Source organism: Tachypleus tridentatus, unplaced genomic scaffold (genome assembly GCF_004210375.1).
Source record: "Tachypleus tridentatus isolate NWPU-2018 unplaced genomic scaffold, ASM421037v1 Hic_cluster_2, whole genome shotgun sequence".
Taxonomy (NCBI): Eukaryota; Metazoa; Arthropoda; class Merostomata; order Xiphosura; family Limulidae; genus Tachypleus; species Tachypleus tridentatus.
This window is the reverse complement of record NW_027467782.1, coordinates 24,997,742-25,024,712: the sequence shown is the minus strand read 5'-3', so window position 1 is coordinate 25,024,712 and position 26,971 is coordinate 24,997,742. Positions and strand designations below refer to the sequence as shown.

The 26,971-nt window shown below is 31.9% G+C and overlaps 3 protein-coding genes across 15 annotated transcripts in view; 1 reads left to right on the top strand and 2 right to left on the bottom strand.

The window, feature by feature from the left end:
• The window catches only part of LOC143242898 (uncharacterized), a 247,365-nt gene that overhangs the window by 169,867 nt on the left and 50,527 nt on the right, over positions 1–26,971 (bottom strand). The window lies entirely within an intron of this gene.
• LOC143242134 (AKT-interacting protein-like) lies at positions 222–11,139 on the top strand. Of its 4 annotated transcripts, none has more exons than XR_013022451.1 (4): positions 224–473; positions 4,715–6,706; positions 8,506–8,671; positions 10,343–11,139. XR_013022451.1 is itself a non-coding variant. In XM_076485435.1 (4 exons), exons 2-4 carry the CDS (start codon positions 6,686–6,688, stop codon positions 10,433–10,435), a joined length of 213 nt encoding a protein of 70 aa, XP_076341550.1. In that variant the 5' UTR covers positions 226–473; positions 4,715–6,685; the 3' UTR covers positions 10,436–11,139. The 4 variants fall into 4 exon arrangements, 1 of the variants encoding a protein (XP_076341550.1); XM_076485435.1 differs by having other exon boundaries at positions 226–473; positions 8,573–8,671; XR_013022453.1 differs by having other exon boundaries at positions 364–473; positions 6,551–6,706.
• Positions 17,193–21,747, bottom strand: LOC143242902 (uncharacterized). Its single transcript, XM_076486519.1, has 5 exons — positions 21,665–21,747; positions 21,319–21,480; positions 19,227–19,335; positions 18,506–18,774; positions 17,193–17,591 (listed from the first exon to the last, which is right to left on the bottom strand). Exons 4-5 carry the CDS (start codon positions 18,650–18,652, stop codon positions 17,382–17,384), a joined length of 357 nt encoding a protein of 118 aa, XP_076342634.1. The 5' UTR covers positions 18,653–18,774; positions 19,227–19,335; positions 21,319–21,480; positions 21,665–21,747; the 3' UTR covers positions 17,193–17,381.

Sequence of the window (26,971 nt, the reverse complement as noted above, 5' to 3'; positions counted from 1 at the left end):
CCATCCATTCTACAAAGTTTCATCATGAATATTCTACCTGAACAGTCTATAAACTGTACATGTGTTTCTTGTAGTCTCTGAAGCTTTCAAACCTTTTTTAGTTCATGTAGCATACATGCACCTCTTTGAAACTATTCCTTAGGTTTTATAGGTTAAAATTTTTTTTCTAAATGTTTATCAATTAACTTAAAGTAAGAAGTAAGGCTTATTAATACATTGTCATTGAGAAAAAGGCAAACATTTCAAAGTTGTTTTCCTCAAAACTCAATCACAACTTTTGGAAAAAAAACTAAAAAAACGTTATTTGCTTTCCAACTTAATATGTACTTATAAATTGAAATTTAAATATATTTTGTATTAAAATTTCATCTTATTTTCTTACAGCTAATAGTTTTTGAACCATAAGATTTTCATCCTTTAATAAATATTGAAACTGGAGAACTAGATGTAAAGAGAGGATTCCAGAAATGGAGGTCAGTTTAAGATACAGCCATTATTATTGTTTTACAAATTGAAAGTATCTCCATATCAGACACTGAACTGCATTATTTAGATTCAGTTGTTAAGGGAATTAATATATTTGATAAAAGGAATAATTTCACATTTCAAATATATGAGCTTCCTTCACCACATAATGCTATACATTTGTAACGTTTTTGATATTTTAATATCAGTAATATACCATCCTTAACATTTAGTATGAACACATTTGTAATAAAATTGATATTCAGTGGTTTTTAATAATAAAACAGTAATTGAATAGTTTAAATTGTTGTATAATAAGTATAGAACATATTTATATAATTCCAAAATAATAATTCATCTACTTGCACAAGAATGCCATTTCCTTTGCATGTTTGCTTGTGAGATTTGCATGCTACTAGCCTTGTGCTAATTTATACTTAAATTCTCATATTTAACATGAACTGTGCTGGTGCATGATGACATAATCATGCAATGGTAGCCCTCTACCAGTAGCAGGGTAGTGTGATCTCCATTTGTACTAACTTTCTCTATGCACTCGCATTTGTGATAACTTCATTCTTTTCCTTGGCATTGAAGTTTCAAATTTGTGTTTAATTTGATGAGATTTACATTGGTTAATGAAACTTTGGTTTTTGTTTTCTATAGTTTTGTAACAAAAATGTTGATTATTGTCTTGAATTCTCAACTGAATGTAACTGATACTTAATTACTTATTTTATACTCTGGCTTCTGGAGGCTTGTTTATTTTTGAGAATGTTCAACATGCTATGGATTACCACAGGTTTACTGATTCATTTACCCCAGTCCCTTCACCTGATGTTCTTTCTCCCAGTCTGGTATGGCTTATTGTACTTCAAATGCAACCTGATTTGCTTTGAGTAGTGTCTTACCATTTGGAGAATGTCCAGTCTCTTCTGATTTTCATTCTCATGTGTGTTCATTTCCTAATTTTTTAACTGTATCCTGTAATATTCTTTTTCACTTTGTGAACCCAGTTTCTAAACTTTATTTTGTTTTTCCTCCTACCTTTTTATTAAATGTTTTTTTTTCCTATCACACCTAGATGTTTCATCCTGCTTATATTTGTGACACTTTTTTATGTCTTGACTTGCAGATGTTCATCCTTTCTAGATTCTCTGCCTTTTGTTATCTATTTGGTCTGCTTTGTGATCAGGCCACTTGCTTTATATTTGATTCTGTGGTTCCCCATTTTGCATTTTCATCTTTTTCTCACCACCCCTGTCTTTCCTCCATATATTGTCTGAGGCATTTCACCATGCTTTAGAGAAGTTTTGTGCAGAAATTTTTTTTTTCTCTTTGCCTTTTTAACCTATTCCACTTCTGTTCTATCCCTCCTTAGTTTGTTTCCCTTTGTTAGGACTTGTTGAGTTAAGTTGCATTCCATTTTACAGTACCTTTCTCTTTGTCTGGATTCCTTTCTTCAGGTAGCCATTGTTGATGGTGTTCATTTCTCACTGGAGACCTGGTTTGAAGTTGTATTATTTATATCCTTATTACTTTCTCATGTTTTTTTCTTAATTTTATTCTTTGATTCCTATTCCATGTTTAATCAATTTATCAAAAACCTTCTCATTCCAGGTTGTAGAGCTTTTTTTTTCTCCTTCCATTACCTAACAACTGGTGCATTGCTTATCTTGACAGTGTGATTTTATTGTCATGTATGACACTCTAGACACCCAATTGTTTTATCTTACCTCTAGCTGAACTCATTTTCAATAGCCTCTCTTTCCCTATCTTTCTTTGCTCCTTTTCCCACTTTTTTTTTCTATGACTCTGTATGTTCTTTTTACCTGGTCTGTAGTTTCTTTGGTTATCATATCAGATACCATTTCACACATTGCTGTTAATCCATCCTCTCTGTGTTTTCTATTTTTTGTCTATCAGATTTGCATCTTTCAATTCCTTGCTGTTCTCCATGGCACAGCATTAACTATTTTTGTATTCATTTGGCCTAGGACTGTCTTTTTTTTTCTAGATGATTGACTCTCTGTTGGCCTACTATTGGGTAATATCCTCTTCTCACACTTCAGTTTCTTTCCAGGAAACCACTTAGTTTGGGTGACTTGTCAGGATATCCAAGTCCTTTTTCATGCCCACTCAATATATGGTATTGTTGGTATTTTTTTCATTTTATTCTTTTTGCTTGTGGGTTTTGGGGTATCTGGACACTAGGACTTGCACTTCTCATTGTCATTTTGCATGAGGGTTCTTTTGCTTTTTGGGATTTTAACTTCCTTGAAACCCCTAATTTCATAGAGATTTGCACATGATAATCTCCTCCAATGGATCGTACATATCTGAGGATTTTTTTTTCTCAGGTTCCATTGTTCTTTTTTGTGAACTTCCCCTCTCACATTCACAAGGAATTGTCATTTTGACTGGACCATTTCCATACTTATGGCCCTTTCTTACCAACTTCTAAACCACATCTATCTCTTCACCAATGCTTTCTTCTTGGATTGAGGTGCATTTCTGTATGACATGATCTCTGGCATTTGGATGCAACATGACTGATCACCTTAACTCGCTGCTCTTTGGAACATTTCCATAACTTTCCTTTTCTGGCTGATCATACAGTCAACAGTCCACTCTGATGCATCAACAGTTATCTTTACACCTACTATTAAGGGAATATATATCCCAGTCCCTTTGTTTTTGGGCATTGGACTGTATCCTTCTGGGCTTATTCCTGTAGGGTTAACTTTTGTTCCTTATTATGTGCCTGGAGCTGTGTATCTTGTGAGAGACAGCCTGTCTCAGCCAGGTTATGTTTCTACCCATGGTGTGATCTCTTCTCTCCCATGGTCTTTTTGAGTTTGTTCTTGCTTGGGTATGCCCCTCATGACACCTTTGCCAGTCCTCTCTCCTCCAGTCTTCATCTGTTTTATTCTTCTGTTCCCCATCCTGTGGCTCTGGCTGTCAAAGTTTTTAGCTAGGATTAGTGTCTTCTGTTGGGAAATATACCTTTTGCCTACAATTCTCTTCCACTAAACCCTTGGGTCTTTAACTTGATACATGAAAGTTCTTCTAAAATCCTACTGTGACCAACTTAATCTTGGTTTTCTCTGCTTCTTCACTTGGTATCAACACCTCCTTCGTATACCAAATATCCATTCACTTTTGCTTCAGTATTATGCATCCCTTTTTCATGAAAGAGTATTTCTCTATCATGTATGAAATTTGTATTTTTCATAGTGACAGATTTTCCTATCATGTAACCTTTTCTTGTCAAATACCTATTTCCTTCCAATTTTGTCCATCTCAGTATGACTGTGGTGATATTTTGTTATTGATCCATCTACCATTCCTCTCCTCCTGACTGTTTTATTATGCCCCATCTTTCTGCCTTTTATTAATTGGATGTTCAACCATGGTTTGTCAGTCCGCATCATTGCTGATTATTGGGCAGCACTTTCTGGTGCATTTTACCTTTCCTTCTCCTTTTCACTTGTTTCTGCTCTTTCCCTCTTCACTATCCTCCTTACTTAACTTCCATATGGGCCTGGCATGGTCAGATGGATTAAGGTGTTCAACTCATAATCTGAGGGTCCTGAGTTCAAATCCCAGTCACACCAAACATGCTTGCCCTTTCAGCCATTGTGGCATTATAATTCAACAGTCAATCCCACTATTTGTTAGTAAAAGAGTACCCATATGGTACATATGGACATATGATTTTTTAAAAATCATGTTTTCTTCCCTTTTGATGTAATATTTTTCAAAGATTCTGCAGCTCAGTTAAATTTATATTTGTATGTATGTTTGTATATATATTTAATGTGTGTGTGTGTGAATTTCACACATATATCAAGAAAGAAAACGTTCGAATAATGAAGTTTTCTAAAAGATGACATTTTTGTTGAACTATTGAAAACAAAATTACTGAATTCTGAGTTTAGAGTTTTCATGAAGAATTTATGAAATAATTAAAACATTAGAGGTTGTTTATCATATGTTTTATAGATTTTATTCCATGTAAGGAATTTTATTTTTCATAGGCTCCTCTAATTTCAAAACAAGAAATTCAGATTTGGTATATTAAGCTTATTAATTGATACTGTTTTGAGTAAAAGTGTAATTTTTTAACTGTTAAAAGGTAGATAGATTTGTGGAACATATTTATTGAAAACTGATACATCTTACTGGTGAATTTATAAACGTAATTGTTAAAAAAAACAACTAATACTTTAATCTTTCTATTTTGTAGAAGAAATGTCAATCACATTTGGCAAGTAATTTTGTACGCTCGTTGAATTTTCTATAAAATAGAAAATCAAAATCCACTGAATCCAGAAGCATCAGTTTTGCAAGTAAATGTCCTTTTAACAGAAAATCTTGTTCAAAGAATTCTGCACTTTCACCAAAAAAGGTACAAGCTAATAACTGTATCGTACACATAGTAATAAACATTTATCAGTTAATTTTTGCTTATTTTGACTTCAAGTGGATATTAGTCATTATAACTAATTCAACTTTGGAATACAATACCCAAGTGACCTTTTCTAACTTATGCCATAACTTATGATAAGTGTGTGAACTTTTCATATGTACCTTAATAAATATCTGAAAAAGGACTGAAATTCGTAGTAGTTTAGTTATTATAAGGTAAAATTCCTGTTATAAAAAATTCTAGAGAACTTAATCTAATATGAAATGCAAATGATTAGTTATTTAGTCTTACTTCTTAAATTCCTGAGGGACTAGGTAATGAATGCAGTGTTTAAAAATGTAATAGACCAAACTCTAATGTTTTATGACATGTTTAATTATAAACTGATAAATTTATTGTAACATACAGTTGCTTTTTGTTTACCAATTGTATGTTTATCCTTACAGGTTTGCATTGTATTAATTTCTGAATGTAAAACTTTGAAAGTTTCATGGTTTAAAGATAAATAACACTGTAAAATAAAATGAGAGAAGTTTTAAAAAGTTAAGAAGCCTACAGCTCTTAAGATTAATAATTGTTGTGGACCAGAATCAACTAAGTAATTCTCTTTTAAAATAAATATAATTTTTTTTCATTATATTACTCAAATTTTAACTTTTAATATGGTTTATTGTGATACAGTTAATTGTAAAATAAAGAAAATAAGAGAGAGAGAGAGAGAGTTTGAATGAAACCCGTTTGTTTGTTTGGGAAGTTCCAGATATTATGTGAAAGAAATATTATTAATATTAATAGTAATTTTATTATTACCATGAAAATCACCTATTACATAGAATATCTCAGTAAAAGTTTTGTAAATTTTGACTCTTTGTGTATATAAAAGACTGGTAATGCTCACAAAGAAATTTATCAAATTTCATGAAGGTAACCTGGCACATTCACTTATAATACTTACAGTTTCATAGTTACATGGTGTTTATAAGATCAATCAAAAGGAACAATCTGTATACAGAGAGTTAAACCTTGAGCCATGTATTTTTAATAACGTTATGTGATTAAAACCACTTAAATCTAGCTACATCACAATTGTTTCTATGCCATGAACATTCTCTATTTCAACAAAACATTTCTAATACTTCTAGTAAGCTTTGTTCTAAGACTGGCATTCTACTTTGTTCTAGCTTTTCCTCTATCAGACCTTGTTTTTGTTTTTTTTCCTGTATATTTTTTATTTATTATTATAAAAGTAACTAAAATGTAAGTATTGACAAATTAAAATAAATAGTAATAATAATAATAATTGTTTATGAGGTATGCTCTTGAATAGTTCTGTGTTATGTAATTCAGTACTGTGAAGTGGGATACACATTCCCCATGTGAATTGCAATTTATATGCTATAAATATTAGTCAGACAGGTTTGAAGGGCTATAGAATAATTTAATTTTGTGTGTATATTAGTTTGTTATAACTTAGAAAACAAGCTGAAACAAAAATAAACAAAAATGCTGCACTAATTGAAAAGATCCCAGAGAACAAGCTATAATATGGGATTATAAGATGTGCCCTAGTTTTTAGAGGTGACTGTAGAAGTAGGACCCACAATGTGGTGGGGATACACTGTATATTAGTCTTAACCTCCAGTCTCGCAATAGATATAGAAATTATGAGAACGAGATGTGGGTGCTCAAGCCCACAATGCCCCTCATCTTTATCACCATTCACTACCTGCAGACAAAATGTGGAAAGGTGACTGCTCTCCCAAGTAAAGAAGAAAATGAATTGAAGTAATGCAAGAAAAGGAAAATAAGGTACGACCATTTGGGATAAGTTGAAAACTTGCCTTTTGAAGTTAGCATTCCAGCTCCCAGTATGATAGAAAGGCACTAATTGACAACACAGTAAACAAACTATACCAGCATGTGTATGTTTATGTATATATATCTATATATTTAAGCTGCTTAGTTGGGATAAACATTTCTAATTTTGTGTTCTAATTTGCAGTCATTTCAGAGAGAAAATTGGAGAAATTTATAATTATTTTCTAATTTTATAATGGTTACAAGGTTGGTCAAATAAACTGACCTCATAATGTCTCACAGAGTTAAATATCATCCCTCAAAAGTAATATAAAATTGTCTTTTATATAAAAGTGTTTTCATACTCCTTGAGTGATGCACATGTTTTGGAGACAAACAAGCGAGTTGTTGCTATAATTTGTCCATTAACAACTTATTATAACAACAGTTGGACCAAAACAAATAATAAAGGAAATCATGTTGTCACTTTTATCTAATGATACCTTAAAAAAAAAGATATTTTGTTCATTAGAAAAGCCTTTCATTTTTACCCTCTTGTATACTGTCCAACTTTAGTACTTGGTAAGGATAAACAACATGAAATGAAGCATTGGGATAAGTCAGCTTTTTGTCAGTTGTGTTTATCATCTGGACATTAATTGTTTTGGTTGTCTAAGATCTATGGTCAACATCAGGAAACTTAAACTTGTATACTGTTGCAAATTATTGGTTATTTTAGCCTAGAAAATATAATTTCTATGTCTCGAAAAAAAATATTTGAGACATATTTACAGTGTTGGTAGTGTATTTCACAAATTTTGTGAGTTACACTTGTTATGGTCTACTCTACTCAAACATTTACTTTCTGTATAACAGATATGTTCTAACAGCCTTAATCACATTTTCTCATATTAAACAATCATTTATAGTAAGGAAAGTTAAAGCATACATTCAAACTGTACCCCTGTCAATGTGCTGCTCCTGCAGCTTATTTTTACTTGAGGTGTTTTGGAACTTGAATGTAGATTGCCACAGTTTCTTTACATTTTAAAGATCTGATATCTATATTCCACACCACAATTGTTGTTTATTAATGAATATACATTTTCTATAGGTTATATTTATTTACTGTGATATGACTTCAAACATGTTTTAATCAGTTTCATTTTTCAGCATTGAAATCTTTGCATTAATTAGAATTAACCTATAAGTAAAGGAAAGTTTGTTAATGAATAGGTTTCAAAATTGAATAAGCATAATAGTACAGTTTGTTTATTATTACTTCTTCTACAAAGAAAATGTAATTTTTATAAAAAATTTGAAATCAAATGAATTTAATTGTTTTTTTATGAATAATTACTTCTATGAATTTCGAAGTTTTAAGTTTAAAGTTAGCTTTTATCTTAATAGTAATGATCTTACACAGGTGTAAGTTAAATGTGTATTTAATTTATAAATTAATAGTTAAGAATATGTGAATTTCACTACTAGGTAGTTGTCTATTCATATAAAATAAAACTAGTTTGACAAAATGTAATATTTTAATAACTTTGTGATAACTGGAGTTGAAGATAAGCAGCAACTAATGGTTGCTAAATGGAAGATGGGTTATGCATTCCTCAAATTGTAAGCTTCCAGATTTTGATTAATACAAATAGTAATTATTTTAATACCCTTTGTAAGTAGTATTGATGTTTCCATTATTTTTGAACTTGTTATTTTGCAGTACTGTTGGATACTTCTTTGAATTTTATGTAACAAAATTAGTTTAAGACTTATCAATAATCATAAGAAAATATTTTTAACTGTAGATATGAGAGAGACCTAGAATTGTTCAAGGTCAAAGTGGCTGAGAGTATTAACTTTTGTCATGAAAAGCTGTATGATACCTCAACTCAAGATCCACATGCTCTCCACTTCAGTCTGTGGGAACCGACTATACATGAGAATGTTAGGAAGAAATTATTATCTGGAAATGTATGTTACTTTTTGTATTTTACTGAACTTATTCCTCCCAGTTATTGCTCAACTTGCTCATACCAGGATAAGAGTTTTGATGTATGATTTAATTATTGTTGCTATAAATGAAAATGCAAAAATATGTGGAAAAACAACAACAACAAAAAATTCTTATGTACCTCAAAGTTCATATTTATACATGTATAAATTTTAAAATGTATAAATCAAGTAAATAATTATTTTTCTTCTAATATTCTCCTACAAATGAGGCCCAGCATGGCCAGGTGATTGGGGCATGTGACTTAAAATCTGAGGGTCACAGGTTTGACTCCCTGTCCCACCAAACATTCTTGCCTTTTCAGCCATAAGTGCATTATTATGTGAAAATAGAAACAGTTAGAAAATAGTTTAGAAAGAGTTTTGAAATGTAGTTTGAGTGGTGTTTACTAGCTTAATTACTTTACAAATTACTCATGTTTTATCACAGTGTATAAACACTAATTTGTACTCTACATCTTAGGAAGTACAATAAGTTATGTTTCTAAATGAATAAATTATCAGATTTTACAAGTCTGGTTTGCAAAATAAATGGACTAAAAGATTTGGGCTGGATCTAAATACTGTTTTGGTCATTTTGACACATTGTGGTCACCATGTAACCATCAAAATATATAACTCTGAATAAACTAGGTATACCTTCACAATTTTTAAAGCATTAATTAAACGTTACAAGTATTTTGCACACCAAAAATCTGATTTTATTATGAGATATTTTTACTGAAGAGTTATTTATGAATTTCCAAATATTTCTGGGTCAATCTGAATGCAACACTCCAACCAGCCTTAAAGAATAAGACAAAATTATATATATGAAAACAATAAAGTTAGTACTTGTATTATTAGTTGGGCTGCCAACAGGTGAAGCACTCTAAACCATTTTTGTTTTGAGTGAGACAATGTTTATCTACAAAAATTTGTACTTATTTCAAATATACATGTTTTTTTACAATATAAATAGTTATCATTCACTGTAGTAGGAGGTCTTATAATTACTGTAATTTTATCTTTCTAATGAAACTGTAAATTAGTTAGACATTTATCTGAATTATCTAATTGTGAAATAACCAACATAAAGTTCCTTGTAAAGGGAATTCTTCTTTTTCTGTTGGTCAGAAATAATCCAACAACAATTTCAAAAAGAATTATTGACTTTTTTTAAAATAATTATGTAAGAGGGGATGTGTCATGTAGGTTGGACATTTTCTATGTAAGAAAAGCAAGAAGACTGGAGGTTTACATTCTGACTTGTCAGTATCTATAATATGTTTTTGTAATTTAGCCTTGTTCACCTATGATATATTTAGTGTGTGTGTGTTGGAAAAACACCTCATTAAAAATCTGATTTCTTTTCTGTTCAAAGTACTTTATATATAAAAGCTTACAACATATCATGAAGATACAATTACTAAATTAAAAGTTATATATACTTTATTGGTTACAAGGTCAGTCAAAGTGACCAAGCACTTATTGTGTGGTAACATGCATTGATATTAAAGTAGTTTAATTAACAATTTTGAACACAACCTGTATAAATTATTGTGACATGCATACTTTGGCACGTATACACAAGTTACCTGTCTTATCTAAAACTTATACAGAAATATTAAGATGCGACTTTTTCTGTTTTAGAAAGAAGATAACGATACTAAAGTCTCCACACCTTCCGGCTTATCCTGGATACAAAAAGGAACTTTGAAGATATTCTCAAAAACAGCATCTTAAATACCCAAATGTGATTAACGTTCCTTTTGAATAATAGCATTTTATGATATTTGATTGAAATATCCTTTTACCACATAAATAAACAGACATGATTTTATTTAATTTTTAAGACATAGTTTGTTTTTCCAGTGCTATGTTTACCCTTCACAACACATTCAGATTCTGAAGGTAGTGATTATAAAGTTCAGTTTGAAATATATGTATGTATCTATGTGTTTCATGGATAACAAAAATTAAATTGGTTATACTGTTCAGATTGATTTTTTTAAACAATAAAGCCTCTAATTTATAAAAATAAACTTGAATTCCATGTTTGTTTTTCATTCTCATGCAGTTGTCAATAACAGTGTATGAAATAAAGCATAGGGGCAAGTCAGCCTTCTGCCAGTTACATTAGCCCCTGTGTATATTGCCTGAACACTAATTACTTTTGTTATCTAAAGTCTATGATCAACATCAACAAACTTAAACTTATGTACTGTTGCAAATTATCAGTTATTTTAGCCTAGAAAATATAATTCCTATATTTTGAAAAAAAATACATAAGACATATTTGCAGTGTTGGTAGTGTATTTTGTGAAATTTGAGTAAATTTTGTTATAGTCTACTGTACTCAAACATTTACTTGCTGTGTAACTGATTTGTGATAACAGTTTTGTGATATATATTCTATAACAGTGAAATAAAATTCTGTGTAATTTTAAGATGCTGATTTTTCAGTGTAATCAAAACTTAACGCTCAGTAATACTGAAATTGTAGTGCATATAAATATTTGTAAGATAATAAATATTTTTTGTTTACACCACGAAATTATTGTAAAAAATATTTTAAGAAATGTAACAATTTTATGAGCTTTTGTGCTTAGTTTTCCTAATGTTACTTACAAGGTTCTTGCATACAAAAAACAACAAAACTTCATATAACAAAAGATATAAACCAAGTCTCAACTACAACTATAGTCAAGATAAGATTGAAATAAAGACACAAAACTGTACTCAAAATACTACTGGTTTCAGCATGAATAATTGATTCAAAAGGATACATGAGTAACTACTGGTAGCTTCTTACTAGTCAGTGACTGTGTAAAATGTATGAGATATAGTTTAAGATACACTCACCAAGACCTGTGTTGATTTAAAAAATAAAATTAAGATAAACCACAAAGGGACCATGAAACTCCGTGTTATAAACTTATCTAGAAATGGAAAGGAAATTATTCGTCTGAATGTGAAAAGTATTTATTTAAATTAAGGCAGTTATTGTTTTAGTTTAATGTTTTCTGTACTTTGGTATAATCACCGATGTGTAACTTGTGCTTATGTGATATTTTGAAAAGCTCTCTTGTTTTAAAGAGTAAAATGGTTACTAAAAAGCTAATATTATGTTTTTATTGGCTAGCAAATGGAAGTGAAATAGAGGACAACAAAAGCCTCAAAGAAGTTTGACAAATGTTTTCTGGTTCACACGTGTTTTATAATCAAGTCTTCATATAAAGTGTAATTATAAAGATAAGAAGTGAATTAATATTCCTATTCGTACAGATGTTATATACAATATATATATGTTCAGATATATGTTACTGAAACAGACCTGTTTGGGGCCTGGCATGGCCTAGCGCGTTCAGGCGTGCGCTTCGTAATCTGAGGGTCGCGGGTTCGCGCCCGAGTCGCGCCAAACATGCTCGCACTTTCAGCCGTGGGGGCGTTATAATGTGACGGTCAATCCCACTATTCGTTGGTAAAAGAGTTGGCGGTGGGTGGTGATTACTAGCTGCCTTCCCTCTAGTCTTACACTGCTAAAATAGGGACGGCTAGCACAGATAGCCCTCGAGTAGCTTTGTGCGAAATTCAAAAAACAAACAAACAAACATAAGAAAACAAAACCGTTTGGACAGCCATCTGTTTCATCTGTGTATGTGAGTCAAATTTGGTTTCGCTAACTTCTGATTGGGTGTATAAGCACTCAGGATCCGGGAAGGACAAATAAACAGATACATGCCAGATTTGGGTAGAGTGTCCCTTGAAACCTACTCTTAAATTGTTCAGTTGGTGTTGTAGTCCTCTCACTCCCCTTAGTATTAATAGATGTTTGGTAACTATGTTATAGTTAATTTGCCAAGAGAAAAATCTATACGTGATCATATAAAACATGTTATCGTTGGAAACAGTTAGAGACTTCAGTTTGTAACTAAAATGACCAAACAATGACATTTTACATGTTTTGTTTTCTTTTGTTTGTAGTAAATAAAAATCTACTCAACAGCTAAATGTGCTGTGCCCATCACATATATATAAAACCGGATTTTCAGCGTTTTAACGTTTCAGATTTATCGTTGAGCCACAAGAAGGACATAAAATATATTAGTTGTGGTTAGCCAAGTATACCTTGAACATGTTGCCGAAACTAAAGTTTGAAAACCTTTTCTTGGTTAAAAAAATAACCCAATGTAGATCTGTAGTTTCCGTCGCCATGTAACAGGTTTTCGAGTTTTTACCTTTAACCAATCAAGAAAGAATGGCATATCACGTGACAGAAGCATTCTTCTTGTTACAATATGGCCAACACAAGTGGTAAAACATTTTCTGAGAACATTTTGTATGAGTATGCTAAAATATTTATAAAACGCTAAAAACTGTGTATTAATAATGAAATATTCTTAACAAACAATTCAGCTTTATTTTACAACAAAAATAAATCAAACCAGCAGGTTTAACTGTCAATTTATTTTTCGTTTAAGACGTTATCTCACGGATGTTAAAGAAGACACCACTAATAAGATTCATAATGTTAAATAGGCAAAACAGATGATTGATCACTTTATTTCTTATTGGAAATTAAAACCTTTATTAAACTATAATATAGATTTTATAGGTAGACCCACTGAACGTGGTGGTGGAATTGTTGTATATACAAGCTCTGACTTAAAGTATAAATCTAATTTTAATTTTATTATTATCACTTATCACATTAAATTGTGTAGATTTGCTATAGAATGATTTCATACAGTTTATATTTATTATCCATCTTCTGATAAATATAATGATTTTGTCGTTGCTTTGGAATCACTTGTTGATAATTCAATTATGATAACTGAATTCTGTTTAGGTGATTAAAGTATTATTTTTTTCAGTTTACTCAATCCCTTACTAATCATAGGTTGAAACTGACAATTTCATATCTGTAATTTATTTACCTTTTTTGTATTTACCAACCCACTGAGTTAGTAGGGGCTGTTGTATCAACACTTGATAATACTTTTACAAATTGTTGAGATATTTCAGATAATTATGTGTTAATACTGTCATTTTCTCTATAATTAATTTCATCAACATTTATGACAAGAAACTAAATACTTGCTAACGGTAAAAGTGAAAAATTTTAACCTTGCTTTAAGTTACGCTAATTATAAGTGGAGAACCAATAGTTGATTCAGATTTTTCCTTTTTTGAAGAGGATCATTGTAAACTTCGTAATACGTTTTCTATTTGTTGAAACTATTAAATTGGATGAACCTAACTTTATTACCTATGATTAAAAGTAAGCAAAGACTGTCATCCCTTTGAAACATGCAGGTAATCTTTAGAGATACAATTAATAGTTAGAACTAAAGGTGCTTCTTCAGCATCAAGTACTTACTTGAACGGACGCTTTCAAGATAATAACTTTTTACATATGAGGAACCACAAATAAAAAAAACACTTGTAAATAAACACGGTAATGTAGAGATAATACGTATTTATAACACAGGTTCTTGTGTTACTGATCCTGTTGGTGTTGTTCATATTTTAATGATTATTTTACCAGGCCGAGTGTTACTCCTACTAAACAAATTTAAGGAACACGGACTTTTAACTATTTATCAGACCTATGTTTACCACTTCATTTGTATTATAAGAAATATTATAAGACTTAACACTGAAATAAATATTTCTCAGAGGCTGTGAAAGCCAGTATGGGATATTCTAAGCATTCGATTGGTTATACATATGCCATTGAGTGAAGTAGGTGTAATAAGAAAGTTCTTTCAAAAATAGAAGTGGACGGGAATGCCTGTTAATTCAGAGAAAATAAAAGGAAAGAAGGTTCTTATCTTATCAGTGATGTCGAGAAACCCACTTGTTGAGAAATTTATATGCAAAAACGGCTCGTTTGGGTTGAGAAAATATTTTACATAGAAGGTCGAAACGTTGTTCGCTCTTCTATGTAAAATATTTTCTCAACCCAAACGAGCCGTTTTTGCATATAAAGTTCTTATCTTATATTCTATCTTTTCAATATCGTTTCATTAAGTTTATAAACTATAGATTTGTATTCGGACATCAGAAACATCTCGTTTGAATCAATACTGCATTCAACATACCATCTGACACATTTCTTTTTTATATTTAATTTCAAATTAATGTATAATACTAAACTTGGAAATAAAATCTACAATATATAACAAGTTTATTAAATTACATTCATAAAATACTAATTAAATAAAATTTTGAATGCGAGTCTACACCCACAATGACGTGGCCTTCTCCTTAAAAGAACAGATATGTATGTAATCACATGTCATCGTGTTATCAATAAAAGTGTTAATACCCACACCAGCCGTTCTGAAATACATTTTTATTTCAAGTGGGTTTCTCCTCATCATGAACAAGAATGAAACCGTTTTTTTTTTGTCTCATTCTTGAATGAGGTTTTTTTGTGGTTTCTCCAATAAACGCTTTTATTCGAGTCTTGTATCTTAATTAAGTTTAAAACAAATTCTCCTCAGTAGTAAAGATATGCATTTGTGGTCTTAAGCCAGTGAAAATGGCGTTTTGATACTTGTGGTGGACAGAGCCCAGAGAGCCCATTTTGTACTCAACTACTACTAAATCAATGTGCTGAAAGTTTTGTATATATATATGTACACAATGAAATATAAATTTGTATATATATAAATTTTATGTTGTGATATATTTTCCTGATTTAAGTTAAGATTAAACGATATTACAATCTAATTTTCGGCACCCAGTGGCTCAGCGGTATGTCTGTGGACTTACCATGCTAGAAATCGGGTTTCGATACCCGTGGTGGGCAGAGCACAGATCGTCCCTTTCGTAGCTTTGTGCTTAATTTAAAACAACAACAATCTAATTTTTAAAAAATCCCTTTTGCAATTTTCATTGGTCTTCACAATCAGAACGGTCCGTCGTGTTATACGTGATATAAAAGAACAAATTAAACACCTCAAGCTTTATATGTAGCTAAAACTAATTTTGAGCTGTTTAACATAAAAAGGGCAACCGATAAGTAGTAACCAGCGCCTAGAAAACTTTGAATGTATATAGGGTTTGGTTGTCAATGTGATAAAGCCTTCCAGGTGCAAATACTGGTTGGCGAAGATCAAACCTTAGACTTTCTGATCCATACGTAAGTAAGAAAAACAACAAAAGGATAAACTTATAAACATCAAATGAACAAATATATAAATAACAAGAACGTATTTCTTTGAACCTAATCTAATTCAGAACTAACATATTTTATACAATCAGGTCATGTTTTAACATTGTATATGCTTAGTTATTTATGAACTGTTTTCCTCTTGCTGTGCAACTAATGTTCATTGTAAAATAGAATTCGATTGGTGTACGAATGGATAAGTCAGACATTTCTTAAACTGAAAATGACTGTAATAGTATTTGGCCAGTTATTTGTTTCCAATACAAATTTAAATATGGTAGCGTCACAAAATTTCAGTCATTCAGGGCCTCCTTCCGGTCTAAACCAAAAGTCTTTGGTTTTTGTTTTTAGTTTTGCGCAAAAATACACGAGGGCCATCTGCGCTAGCATACCGTAATTTAGCAGCAATATACTAAAAGGACGGTCAATTCCACTATTCGTTGGTAAAAGAGTAGCCCAAGAGTTGGCGGTGGGTGGTGATGACTAGCTGCCTTCCCTCTAGTCTTACACTGCTAAATTAGGGACGGCTAGTACAGATAGCCCTCGAGTAGCTTTGTGCGAAATTCTAAAAAACAAACAAACAAAACAATAATACTTTAATAACCGAAAATGGTGCATGTCAATTATATCATAACAGTGCTACACATTAATCGCTGAGTACCATTTGAAAACAATAAAAATAAACTGAAGGCATATCACAACAATTCTGCTGAAAATGTTGTATAATTAATACGTAGCTCAACATGTAGACAAAGCACAAGAAAACTATAAATGTCATAAGCTGATAACAATGTAATAATTGAAGAGCCAATATGTGGCTTAAGCTTAGTAATACATGATATGAAACACATTAAACGTAGAAATTGAAGAAGTTCATGTTGATACTGCGTTTCAGTAAAAAATGTCGCATGTAAATCTTAGTGTAACAACTGTGAATTGTTGGATGTATATTGTGACAGTTAATATACTTAGAGCTGTATTACAAACAATATAAACACAATTATTACTGAAATAAACATTTAATGTATAATAGCTGTTACATTTAAATGGGCGAAAAATATGTAAATAACATTTCATTACTTTTGGTTTAATATTTTATTCAAGTTTTAACATTATATATGGTTATAAATAAATAATGCAAAAAGGAAATAATAAAAACATAAAAAAACGCTTGTGAATTGTTGAACTAAAGCCACAGTCTCTTAAATTTCAATAATAGTTATGAATGTTCCGATATGTTAAAACGTTAAGTTTTCAAAGTTTATATTTAATTTGCTTGTACATAAACGTAAATAGTTAATTTACTGTGTAAGTTTCTGATAGCCCAATAATATCAATGATACTGAATTTAAATATTTTGTGCAATTTTGTAAGTATCAATCACATTTGTGTAACTGTACAGTGTGGAGATAAAATCCATCTTTATTTCTCTTTACTCTAGATAGACAATTAACAATGGCGGTTTTTTAAATTCATTTATTAATTCTGATTCGCACTTTTGAAGAAAAATCAGGTTGGTTTCCGAGCTTTTCCAATGATAAACGTATCTTGGCTGTCAGAATTTTCAATAAGAATAACAACGTTTTCCTTGTGATGTCCTTGTTTACTGTTTGGTTTAACGATAAAAAGTTCACCATAATTGTTCACATGTCTATCAGACAGAGGTCGCTGAATATATTCTTCAACAGCTTTTCCTTGTTTTGATGCTGGTGTTTCTATCTGAAGATGTAGAATATAGTTATGTTTAGTGGCGCAACACTCAAAATTTTAGTAATAATTTTACTATAACATGCATAAAAACAAATAAATGTTTCTATGAAAACTATAAATTATGAAATTGGTTTCAGTTATCTCATAAATGTTTTCTTGAAACTAGGAAAACTATCTCAACCATTGTTTCATGTAGTAAATAAAGAATGATATACAGCAGACAATAGCTTAAGTACTGTTTTCCATTTATATTTTACACGTTCACAAAGGATAACTAGATTGTTTATATTATTGCCTCGACAAGATTAAAGTACAGTTATAATTAAATGTCAAGTGTTCCACTCAATTTATTGTTATATAAATTACACATGAAAAGTTATGTGATCTGAACTACAAACGACTGGTTATTTACTTTATGTTACAAAGAGAAATAGTTTTCAAACTGTCTTATTTTTTTTGCAACTTTGAGTAAATCACGCACCTAATGGTGCTTTAAAATATTCAATAATTCATTATCACTAGTAGTAGTATGAATGTGAATGAAAAATTTCGAAAGGTCATTCTGATCTTTATGTATTCCAGATGTTATTAATGCTATGAACATTAGTAAAGATAATCAGACTTATCAGACCTCAAAGGTATCGAACACGTGTAGGTCTATTTTGGAAAAAAAATCGCATGTATTTAAACGACTCTGAACATTAAAGATTCTTTGAACGCATTTTTCTCAGTAGTTGAGGATAACCCAAGGTATTAACAACATTGATTTTAAACATGCAACATCTGTTTGATATTGTACACGTAGTTTGACGTAGTGTTCATTATATTAAAATGGAATGTTTTTAACTGTAAAAATGTAAAGTTACTTGAACCAAATATTAATTATAACGTAAGATGAATAAGAAATTAATTGAATTTCGAACCAAAGTATTCCTTTCTTCAAGGTCGTTTTCATATATCGTCTCCAGGGTTGTTCGTTTGGTCACTTTTTGCTTTCTTAGTATATTAGTTTTTGTCTTCTTAACATTCTTTGTAGGGACCTTCTTCTCACATTCATGGATCAGTGGCATAGCCTCCAATATATCCAATTCATTAGTGGTTATCTTTTCATCACCAGGCTGTTTGTGTAAAACACGGTTTTTCAAAACATTCCCGAGTTTTTTCTTTCCAGTTGTAGAAACAACAAAGAACGCTGCACGATCATTACAAAAAGTAAATAAATAAGAATCACGTGTTTCAAGACCATTAAAATACATATTATTATTAAATAAGCTATGGATAATGGGTTACAGATATAACTATAAATGTGTTTCATGCTTAACCAACAAATAATTGTATGGATTCTTTAGACAAGTGTATTCAGTTGTAATGTTTCGACCCATGGAACGTAGTACTTCACATGAAGCCACATGAACCAAAATAATACGTTATATAAAGGTGGAGATCTCAAATTAATACCTTGCTTGAAATTAGATCTATCAACATAGTGTGTCGTAAGCAGGCACATAAATGAATATAGTACCTCACGTGAAAGCATATGTTTCTAACAGCAGTGTGAGTACAGAAATCAATATCTTCAAATGATTACTCCCTGTGTTCCACATACTTTAATTATAAAGAAATTGAAGATAACATGTAACTTACCACAAAGCAATAAGACATATCGAAATCAGTGCTGTCCACCAAGCGAATCTTGTAATTGTACATTTTGAAACCGAGGGGAGCGTAGCCTTCGGAACCACTTCAGTTGGATCTCAAGACAGAGAGTCGTATTTAAAATTAGTTTACTTACTCTACCGATTTCGTAAAACAGAAAAAAATCTTCAAATGCGAGTTTACAATAATAGTAATATGTATAATTCTTTAAGCCCAACAATAATTTTAATTTAACATATTTAAAATTTTAATTCAATAAGCACGATATTTCTTCACGACGAGAAATTCACTTGAAATAAAAATTTATCTCAGAATGGCTGGTATGGGTATTAACACTTTTATTGATAAGCACAAAATAACGTTTTAAAACGTTACGGCATGGCCAAATCCTATCATTATGGTCATAATGGGCATACGTTTGCTATCAATGATGTGACCCAGCATGGCCAAGCGTGTTTAGGCGTGCGACTCGTAATCTGAGGGTCGCGGGTTCGCATCTCTATCACGCCAAATATGCTCGCCCTTTCAGCTGTGGGGGCGTTATAGCCCTCGTGTAGCTGTACTCGCGAAAAGCTGTTTTCATAGCCAGAGTATTTTAATTAAAAATCTTTAGATCTTCTTAGTAATGACGTGAGACACACAGGTGTGTGGTAGAGATACCAATATGTTTGTTTGTTATTTAATTTCGCGGAAAGCTAAGAAATGGCTTCTAGCGCTTGCTGTTTCTAATTTTGAAATCATATACTTGAGGAAACACAGTACTTCAATACTATTTGTCTGAATGTTTGAGCCCATCTTAAACCCGTGTAAGGGGGGTTAAAGTTATATTGAAATCCCTTACTCGTATCACAATTTTTCTTCTTACGAGAAACCCATAATACAGTACAAGTAAACTTTATTTCTTTGTTATTCAATTTAAAGGAAAGCTACACGAGGACTATATGCGCTCGCCATCCCTAATTTAGCAGTGTAAGACCAGAGAGAAGGCAACTATTTATGATCGCCAAAGGCCAACATTTGGGATACTCTTTTACAAAGAAATAGAGGGATTGACTGTCACTTTATAACGCGATCATGTTTGGTGTGACGGGGTTCGATCCCGTGACCTATAGATTAGGAGTCGAGCGTCCTACCAGTAAAGAAAGATTTATATAAAATTATTATAACTCTCATTATAAGATAATGTTGAACAAACTACTGATTAACACCTCATAATGTACTAGAATCACCAAGTAGACATTTTAAGATATATTTGAAATTTCAATGGTATCTTAATATGAAAATAGTGGCGCCAAGTAACATTCAGTCGTATAACTTAATACAATTATGTTAACATAAAATTTCTGAGTAAACGTTTTCTTCATAGTGTTAGGAGTCTTTCTCTTGAAACCAAACTTTGGAAAATCTCTGTTTAGAGGCCCAGCATGGCCAGGTGGGTTAAGGGGTTTGACTCGCAATCCGAGGATCGCGGGTTCGAATCTCTGTCGCACCAAACATGCTAGCCCTTTCAGCCTTAGAGGCGTTATAATGTGACGGTCAATCCCACTATTCGTTGGTAAAAGAGTAGCCCAAGAGTTGGCGGTAGGTGTCTTACCTCTCATCTTACACTGCTGAATTATGTATGGCTAGCGCAGATAGCCCTCGTGTAGCTTTGCGCAAAATTCAAAAACAAACAAGCTCTGTTTATATATGTTTCAATGAGAACTTTTACTTTAGTTATAATATTAGGTACATAGAATGTCTACGTGATGTTATCATTCAAAGAAGAGGGAAAAATACGTAATAGTAAATATACATATATATATATATATATTATTGTTAACTATTTTACCAAAACAATACCACTCTGTCATATACATGTTTTTTATGTAAATATAATATTTTGACAAAGAAATATTAACATACTAAATCGTTACAACAACTGTTGCCACCTCCTGGAAAAGCTTTTCCGAAAAAAGCAAAGCTGTTTAATACAATAAAAACCATGTAAGTTATGAAGAAGTGTCTTATTATAACAATGTGTTTTAACCAAAATAAACATTTTTTAACTTTTAGAAAAACAATAAAAGAAAATCATTACTTCTACAAAGATCTTTATTATCAGCTCCTTCTTCGTCAGTAATTTTATCTCCAGGACAAGGCATACAGGCGTCAGCAGCATAAGATGTCATATAAGTCCCTCCTGGGCACGGTAGGCAGTAAGTTTGTAATCCACTGTCATAATGACCAGGAGGACATGGATCTAGAACCGTTAAAAGTACATAGTTAAGCATTTATTTACTCAGTGTTAATTTTTATAGCCCTTTCAATGAGTTTTTTTATCAAAAAACAAATTTATTGTATCAAAACTACATGATATTAAAAGTCTTTCATCTTTTTATGTTTAATGGAAACTATTAACGTTATTGTGTGTAATATATACTTACAACACCTGTCAGCATCTCTTCAGTATCCTCGAGTACAAGTGAGGTTTTCTGCTGGAACATACACTGAAGAAAACAAGAGAAAGTTAAATATTTTTTTAGCTCATTTACTGTCACCGATAGGAATAGAAAGTTTTACACAGTGCGAGATTCGTGAGAAAAATTTCTTTATGTACTTAATAACTGAATCAACTCATGAAACTAATCACAGAAACTTGGGATTTTATGAAAGCACACAGAATTTGTCTCTTTATCAATTATGTTATACCTTTTTTATATGCAAAAAAAATCAGGTTCACCTGACGATGACCGAAGAAGGTCAAAACGTTGTTCGCTCTTCTATGTAAAATATTTTCTCAACCCAAACGAGCCGTTTTTGCATATAAATTTCTCAACAAGTGGGTTTCTCGTCATCACTGATTATGTTATACCTTGAGGTACGTTTAATTTCTTTTGGTATTTCCCTTGCAAAATTTGTATTTGGCAAAGTTTAATGTAAAACTGGTTTCACTGTTTATTTTAATGTCAGTTATGAAAATACAGGTTATTTTGGGAATATTACGCTGGTAAAATGTATCAGTATATGATTTGAAGGTGTCTTGCAAACAAGAGTTGGAGGTCGGTGGTGATGACTAGCTGCCTTCTCTCTATTCTTACACTGCTGAATTAGTAAGGACGGCTAGCCATCGTGTAGCTTTGTGCGAAATTAAAAAACAAATAGATATGTGTTCCAGAATCCGTTACCAGATAGACTCCTACATAATACAATAATGTACTTTAATCAGAATTGGATGAAAAACTAATTACAATGTGAACTAGATAGGCATCTCATACATGATGAAGCTAGTCCCAAATATCTCTCCCCAGTTAATTTATATTTTAAATATAAAAATAAATTAAAAAATAATAAGAAATATATATATATATATACACACATATATACATGTATTAAACAATAATAAGAATGCCTTGTTTGTTTGTTTTGGAATTTCGCACAAAGCTACTCGAGGGATATCTGTGCTAACTGTCCTTAATTTAGCAGTGTAAGAACAGAGGGAAGGCAGCTAGTCATCACCACCCCCCGCCAACTCTTGGGCTACTATTTTACCAACGAATAGTGGGATTGACCGTAACATTATACACCCCCACGGCTGGGAGGGCGAGCATGTTTAGCGCGACGCGGGCGCGAACCCGCGGATTACGAGTCGCACGCCTTACGCGATTGGCCATGCCGGGCCCAAATAAGAATGCCACCAACAAACTTGACATTCTGGTGATAGAATAAAATAATCACTTTCTATGAGCCACAATACATGGACATTGCCCTGAAAAGGATCAAAATAATATTCAGTTCTGCAATTACAAATACCAGTCCGGCAAGAACATAAGTACGGGGAGGAGGAAGAGGTCATAAAGAACCTGACCCTTCAGGGTATGAACTTTTCTTACCCAAACACTGACAGAAAGAATCCGTTAAAACAAAATATAATAATTTTGCTAGGACGTGAAGACAACAAGGTAGAACTGGTGTTTATTGTAGACGGAAATTTATTTTCTCATGTGACAAATACAGTTGTCGAGAACATTCCATTTCTTGAATATTTCAAATTGTAAATTCTATTTTTAGGTGAATTAATAACATTCGAATAATCATTTAATAAAACAGACCAGTGAAAGATTCTGAAACTGGATAAAAGTAATGGAATAATAACCTTAACGAATCAGAGAATTAAAGTACCAAGAGATAGACAAATAGAAGTGACAAGAAATTTTATTAAAGTTGTTAAACCCAATCATATCAAAATGTGATAGTTCATATCTTGTTAGAATTACATGATATAAAACAAAACGTATGTTTCCTGATAGGTATCAACATTACCGTTCAAGCCATAAAAACTATTTTCTTTTTTTTTTAGAATGATGTTTTTAATTTATGTGAGATGAAAGAAACTATTACTGAAATACTTTCTACTGTCTGTAAATTCCTAATAAAGTATATTACTTCAACACTTTTGATCCAAAATTGGAAGTCTTGAAATTTTTATATTTTGAAATTAATTCATATACTTTGCACTTATTGAAAAACATTGAACTTATATTACATACATTTGTCTGTTGAATTTCGCGCAAAGTTTCACGAAGGCTATCTGCGCTAGCTCTCATTAATTTAGCAGTGTAAGACTAGAAAAAAGGCAGCTGGTCATCACCACCCACCGCCAACTCTTTAGCTATTCTTTTACCAACGAATACTGGGGCTATCTGTCATTTTACAACGCCCCAACGACTGAATGGGCGAACATGTTTGTGTGATGGGGATTCAAAGTATTTCTTTGGATTATAACGAATTATGGTAATCCTTACCAAATCAGTCTTGTCTTAATAATACCAGCAAAAATAACAGGATTTACCATAAACAACAGTCATCAATGAATCGCTTTAACATAAATGTATCTTTCACTTGTTATTGAATATTCTATAAAGTGATATTTACGTTACCAAATCGCTCAGGAAAAAAGTGTTAGAAACGAAATGTTAAGTAGTTATTATTTAATTCTTCTGGTGTTTGTGGTAGTTAAATGTACACAATATTCTCCAGTCTGAACCAAAGCAAATTTAACTTTTTAGAAAATTTTGAAGGATTTGTACGAAAAGAAAATAGAGAAAAACACAAATTATTATTTACAATGTACGAGTGAGGGTTTGAGAACTGCATTTGATATATAAAAGTTTAAGCGTGTCAATAATAAATGAGTTGAAACACCATTCAAGAACAGATACAGTGAAGAACCAGCTTACTTGTTTACAGGTTTTTACTTCATGTAAATGTAATGTAAAATGAATGAAAGGGTATGTTGTGACCAGAGTCGTATTTATATTCAATAACGCATGGTTGATGATTATGCTCGTTTATGTGAGTGCTTTACTCCCTATTTCTCTGACTTAGGCTTATATACTGTTATTTGTTTTTTGTTTTGTTTTTGAATTTTGCGCAAAGCTACTCGAGGGCTGTCTGCACTAGCCGTCCCTAATTTTCCAGTGTAAGACAAGAGGTAAGGCAGCTAGTTATCACCACCTTGATACCTTATATTTTTAGGTTTAGAAAGTTTAAAGAAAACTTTGTATTCGTGAGGTTGATTTGACGAAGAGCATCATCTTTACTTTAACATTATTAGCTGCTAAAACAGAAGAATCACATTTTGCATAACTCTAACCAACGCATTCAAATGAGCTAAAACAAAAATATTGCAAACACGTGGTTACATTAATAATCAATATTGCCAGTTAAACTACTCTTTTACCAACGAATAGTGGGATTGACCGTCACATTATACACCCCCACGGCTGGGAGGGCGAGCGTGTTTAGCGCGACGCGGGCGCGAATCCGCGATCCTCGGATTACGAGTCGCACGCCTTACGCGTTTGGCCATGCGGGGCCAGAGTTGGCGGTGGGTGGTGATGACTAACTGCCTTCCTTCTAGTCTTACACTGTTAAATTAGGGACGGCTACCACAGATAGCCCTCGAGTAGCTTTGTGCGAAATTCCAAAAACAAACAAACAGTTAAACTATAATTTAAATGCTTTCCGAACAGTAAATATGGAGGGAATTCATTTTTAATCAATACACATGGTGGGGGAAATATCAAATTCAAAGGTAACTGCTGAAGTACTATCTGACCATGCGGGACCTGAAAAACGTATTGTTGTCTCAATCAGTCTAAAGCAGCTTACTTTGTTGCTTTGATAAAAATCACATGAACTACATATAGTATCAGGCTGGATATACAAATGGCGTTTTGGGAAATATTTTGTCTCTCATTATTATTGGAATGTAGCAGTTGATGTACTTCGTTAACATGAAAAAGTTCTTATTGGTGTTAATCACACAAGTGTTTTAATTTTACTGATACTACTTATTGTTAATACGTTTTACACGTACTCTTTAGACAATGTAATAATAGCTGGATTTCATTACCAAAAGAGCTGTTCTCAACTGTATTCTCGCCGAGGTCAAAGCACAGACAGCCCACTGTATAGAATTGTATTTAATTCAAAAATCTACACTACAAAATAAAAATAATTGTGAAAAATTAATTCATTACCAGAGTTATTCAAGTTTTTGAATACTTATTACAAAAAATCCAAATCTGTTTTTAAAAAAACGTGTAGTTATTTTAGTTTCTTAATTCTTTTTGTCCGGTCATACGTTATATTGTTTCATTTCTAGCATTTACTCTGTAGTTATTACATGTATGTGGACCTCAACATCAATACAGAATATAAAAAAAAATATATCCAAGACTTTAGCATCTCATTCTTTGAGGGCTAGGCTACTCATACCATCAGCATAATTAAACAATTATATTAAAAAGTACTGTTACATTGGATAAGTATATCGTGATATGTTTGTTTTGTTTTCAATTTTTCGCAAAACTACACAAGGGATACCTGCGATAGCCGTCCCTTCTTCAACAATATAAGAGTGGAGGGAGGGTAGTTAGTCATCACCTGCCAGTGCCAACTTGCTAACGAATAGTGAATAGTGGTATTGCACACAACTTTATAACTCCACCATCTCTGAAAGGGCCGGCATGTTTGGTGTGACGGAGATTCGAACCCAAACCAACTGCGTGTTCCGACTTTACGCTTGTCTATCTCTTTATTTGCTGTTAAGGTACTCTTGTACCCAGCATCTTAACATATCCATTTCTCAGTTAAACTACCAATAAACCGAGAAGAATAACATCCAAAACTTAAACATAAATCATTTAACAAACTTGTAATATAAGTAATGCAAACTTTCGTCAATGTATTTTTTGTTACTGTGGCATTTCAGTTTTTGAAACGTTCTTTTATATTTCTATAAATGTTTAATTTAATAAATACCATCATAGAAACTTCTCTTCGTCTTTGAAATGTGTTCATGGTTCGAAGAGTGACGTCCTCATAACTTATATATTGTTTTACTTTAATTATTTGTTTGAGAAAAGAAGCATCATTTCGAATGAGAGTTTGGTTATTGGAAATCCAGCTCCTTTAATCGCTACAAACTTCATAGAGCAACAATTTGGCCAAGCTACTACTATTGCCATCAGACTGTTATATAAAAAAGTGAGGTTTTTTTCTTTGGAGTCTTCAACAGAATGTACTTTGTGATCACGAGAAACCTACTTGAAGTAACAATGTATTTCAATAGGCTAGTGTGGATATCAAAAGTGTAGTTGTAATTTATAATGCTAAATTTGAATATTCATTTGATAAATAACCGATTTTAATTTAAACTTATCAAAACTTCTGTGAATCAGTATTAA

Excerpts from the sequence above, each read along its gene's own strand:
- LOC143242134 (XM_076485435.1), top strand. The coding sequence starts at position 6,686 with ATGCAAGAAAAGGAAAATAAG. Across the intron at positions 6,707-8,572 it reads TGCAAGAAAAGGAAAATAAG|CTGTATGATACCTCAACTCA; the intron begins GTACGACCATTT and ends TGTCATGAAAAG. Across the intron at positions 8,672-10,342 it reads AGAAATTATTATCTGGAAAT|AAAGAAGATAACGATACTAA; the intron begins GTATGTTACTTT and ends TTTCTGTTTTAG.
- LOC143242902 (XM_076486519.1), bottom strand. The coding sequence starts at position 18,652 with ATGCCACTGATCCATGAATGTGAGAAGAAGGTCCCTACAAAGAATGTT. Across the intron at positions 17,592-18,505 it reads TTGAAGAAAGGAATACTTTG|ATAGAAACACCAGCATCAAA; the intron begins GTTCGAAATTCA and ends CTACATCTTCAG.